The 4,427-nt window shown below is 23.9% G+C and overlaps 2 protein-coding genes across 2 annotated transcripts; both read right to left on the bottom strand.

Annotated features, from left to right (window-relative positions):
- Positions 1-283: 283 nt before the first annotated feature.
- On the bottom strand, positions 284-1,652 carry PHALS_03403 (atp synthase f1 subunit alpha; the record flags this gene model as incomplete). Its single annotated transcript, XM_024721743.1, has 2 exons — positions 284-298; positions 360-1,652. The coding sequence occupies 2 exons, from the start codon at positions 1,650-1,652 to the stop codon at positions 284-286; spliced, it is 1,308 nt and encodes a 435-aa protein (XP_024586900.1).
- A 2,221-nt stretch (positions 1,653-3,873) lies between these two features.
- On the bottom strand, positions 3,874-4,143 carry PHALS_03402 (nadh dehydrogenase subunit 7; the record flags this gene model as incomplete). The annotated part of the gene is made up of 2 exons (XM_024721742.1): positions 3,874-3,911; positions 4,002-4,143. 2 exons carry the CDS (start codon positions 4,141-4,143, stop codon positions 3,874-3,876), a joined length of 180 nt encoding a protein of 59 aa, XP_024586899.1.
- Between the last annotated feature and the right edge of the window lie 284 nt (positions 4,144-4,427).

Here is a 4,427-nt window from a genome sequence, read left to right as displayed (position 1 = left end):
AAAAAAATTGATAGTTAAAAAATTATAATTTTATTAAATAAAATTATAATTTATATCTAAAATATCTTTAATTTTTTACTAAAAATTAATAATTTGTTTAAAATTATTATTTTTATAATTTTTTATTTTGTAATAAAATTATTAGTAAAATCAATAGCTAAAATATTTAATTTATTATCTAATTCTTTAGAAATTTCTTTTTTTGTTAAAATTTCTTCTAAAATATTTAAATGATTATTTTTAATAAAATTTAACCAATTTATTTCAAATGATGAAATTTTATCTACAGCAATTTTATCTAAAAAACCTCTTACACCTAAATATATAATTATAATTTGGTCTTCTACAGATAAAGGAACGTTTAAACCTTGTTTTAACATTTCGGTTAGTCTAACTCCTCTATTTAATTGTTGTTGAGTTGTTGCATCTAAATCAGAACCAAATTGAGCAAAAGCTTGTACTTCTCTAAATTGCGCTAATTCCAATTTCATTGTACCGGCAATTTGCTTCATAGCTTTAATTTGAGCAGCTGAACCAACTCGACTTACTGATAAACCAACACTAATAGCAGGTCGTTGTCCTTCATTAAATAATTCAGTTTCTAAGAAAATTTGTCCATCTGTAATTGAAATTACATTAGTTGGAATATATGCAGAAACATCACCAGCTTGAGTTTCAATAATCGGTAAAGCTGTTAATGAACCTCCACCTATTTTTCTATTCATTTTAGCAGCTCTTTCTAAAAGACGAGAATGTAAATAAAATACATCACCAGGATATGCTTCTCGACCCGGTGGTCTTCGTAATAATAATGACATTTGTCTATAAGCTACAGCTTGTTTTGATAAATCATCATAAAAAATAACAGCATGTTTACCATTATCTCTAAAATATTCACCTAAAGCACAACCTGTATAAGGTGCTAAATACTGTAAAGGTGCTGAATCTGAAGCGGTAGCGGCTACAATAATTGAAAAAAACATTGCATTTTTTTCTTCTAAAGTTTTGGTTAGTTCAGCAATTGTTGATCTTTTTTGACCTACTCCTACATAAATACAATATAATTGATTATCAACATCTTTTTTTAAATGAGGATCTCTTTGATTAATTATAGTATCAATAGCAATCGAAGTTTTACCAGTTTGTCTATCACCAATTATTAACTCTCTTTGACCCCTACCAATAGGAATTAAACTATCTACTGCTTTTAGACCAGTCTGTACAGGTTCTTTAACACTTTCTCGAGGCATAATACCAGGAGCTTTAACTTCAACTCTACTTTCTAATTTACTATTAATTTGACCTTTTCCATCAATAGGTTGACCTAAAGCATCTACTACTCTTCCTAATACTTCGGGTCCAACAGGTACACTAACAATAGAACCGGTTCTTTTTACAAAATTACCTTCTTGAATTTCTCTATCATTACTAAAAACAACTACACCTACAACATCTGGCTCTAAGTTTAAAGCCATACCCTTTATATTTCCATTATTAAATTCAACCATTTCACCAGCTTGAATTTTAGTTAAACCATAACATCTAGCAATACCATCACTCATTGAAAGAACAATACCTGTTTCTTGTAAACTTTTTTCATCTTTATATTTCTTAATATTTGATTCCAATATATATGATAATTCAATAGCCATTTTGGTTATATTAAATTATCATATTATCTAATAATTATATAAAAATTTATTTATAATTATTATTTATATATATAAATACCCTTTACGAGAATTGAACTCGTATTTTTGCCGTGAAAAGGCAATGTCCTAACCATTAGACTAAAAGGGCTTTTTATTAAAAATAATATATATATATATTATTTTTAATAAAAAAATGAAAAATCGATGTGTATTAAAATTTTTGTTACACTTTCATGCATACAACTCTCAAAAATTTTAGGGTATAAACCTAATAAAAAAATATTAGCAATTAATATTAAATGTATTAGAAATTCACGATAAGTTAAATCATAATAAATTTTTAAATACATATTTTTGATATTACCGTAACAAATACGATTATAAAATAATAGTGAATAAATACCTCCCAAAAACATTCCAATAGTAGCAAAAATAGCTGTTGTTGTATTATCTTCAAAAACACCTGTTAATATTAAAATTTCACCGACAAAACTACTTGAACCTGGAATTGACATGTTAGATAATATATAAATAAATAAAGCAACGCAGAATAACGGCATTGTATGGGTTAAACCTCCATAATAATCAATAAATCGCGTATGATATCTATCGTATAAACAACCAATTGAGAAAAATAACCCACTTGAAACTAAACCGTGGCTTATCATTTGAATAATACTACCTTCTAATCCTTGAATAGTTAAAGAAAAAATACCCAAAATAATAAAATTCATATGTGCAACTGATGCATAAGCAATAATACGTTTTAAATCTGTTTGACGTATAGCAGTTAACGATGCATAAATAACAGAGATTAAACATAATATTAAAACATATGGTGTAAAATAAAAAGAAGCCTTAGGAAATAAGGGAACTAAAAATCTAATCATACCATATGAACCTAATTTTAATAAAATACCTGCTAATAATACAGAACCTGCAGTTGGTGCTTCAACATGGGCTTCTGGTAACCAAATATGAAAAGGTAACATTGGAACTTTAACAGCAAATGATATAAAAAAAGCTAAAAAATATAATTTTTCATATGAGAAATCAAAATTACTGTAATATAATATTTGATAATCTGTTGTTCCTACAGTTAAAAATAAATGAATAATGGCAATAAACATAAATAATGAACCTGATAGAGTATATATAAAAAATAAATAAGAAGCTTTAATTTTACGTTCTCTTGATCCCCAAATACCTATAATTAAAAACATTGGAATTAATACACTTTCAAAGAAAATATAAAAAATAAGTATGTCTAATACACTAAATGATATAAGTAAACAAAATTCTAAAATAAAATATAATATAAAATATTCTTTTATATTTTTATTAATAGTTTCATAACTAATTAGCATACATATAGGAATCAAAAATGTTGTTAAAATTATAAAAAATAATGAAATACCGTCAATACCTAAATAAAAATTCATATTAAATTGATTAATCCATTCTATTCTAAATAAATATTGAAAATTAGAAGTTGATTTATCAAATAAAATCCATAGTGGTAATGACATTAAAAAAATGAAAAAAGACATAAAAATACTAAAATTTTTTATAAATTTTTCATTTTTCGAAAAAGATAATACAGTAACTGCAATTAATGGTAAAATAAGTAAAAAAATTAATATGAACTTATTAAACATAATAAACATAAAAAATATAAAAAAGGGCGAGAAGTGGGACTTGAACCCACAACATTTAGACCCACAATCTAATACTCTACCAATTAAGTTATAATCGCCTTTTCTATTTTTTTTAAATAATATATAAAGTTTAAAAACGGTTGAATAATTAAATAATTTAATGGTGAATAATTTTTAGACATAATAATTTGCTTTATTTTTAAATTTGAATAAATATTATTATTAACATTTAAATAAATTAATTCTAATTTTTTTAAATTACGAAAATATTTAAATAGATTAAAATTATAATTTCCATAAATTATTAATATGGGACCTTGGCCTTTTAATTTTGAAAATATACGATTAGTTAAATTTTGATTTAATATTAAAGATTTATAATTAAATTTTTTAAGATTTTTTTTTATAAATATTATTTCTTTAACATTTAAATCAATATAACGAAATATATACATATATTTATAAGTTTGTTTAATTTTTTGTAATTGATTTAGTTTATATTTTTTAAAAAACTTGATTTTTTGTTTAAGTTTAAGCATACTTTTTTATAAAATTAAATTAATTTAACGATCAATTTCACCAAATACAACATCTAAAGTACCTATAATTGTAACAACATCAGCAATCATATGATTTTTAGCAATAAAATCTAATGCTTGTAAATGTAAAAATCCTGGTGATTTTATCTTACATCTATAAGGTTTATTTGTTCCATTTGAGATTAAATAAACACCGTATTCTCCTTTAGGGGCTTCAATTACTGTATAAGTTTCGCCACTATTTACACTAATATTTTCAGAATAATATTTAAAATGATGAATTAATGATTCCATAGAATTTTTAATTTGAATTCGATTTGGATTAGTAATTTTTTTATCATCTAATTTTATTGGCCCATTTGGAATTTTATTTAATATTTGAAAAATAATTCGAATAGATTGTCTCATCTCTTCAATTCTAATTAAATATCGATCATAACAATCACCATTTGTACCAATTGGTATATCAAATTCTAAGTAATTATAAATTTCATAAGGTTGTGTTTTACGTAAATCCCAGGAAATACCAGATCCGCGTAGCATTACACCACTGAAACCTAAATTTAATGCATCTTTAG

This window comes from Plasmopara halstedii, mitochondrion (assembly GCF_900000015.1).
Source record: "Plasmopara halstedii genome assembly, contig: Scaffold_2292, organelle: mitochondrion, whole genome shotgun sequence".
Taxonomy (NCBI): domain Eukaryota; phylum Oomycota; class Peronosporomycetes; order Peronosporales; family Peronosporaceae; genus Plasmopara; species Plasmopara halstedii.
This window is presented reverse-complemented; position numbering and strand designations above follow the sequence as displayed.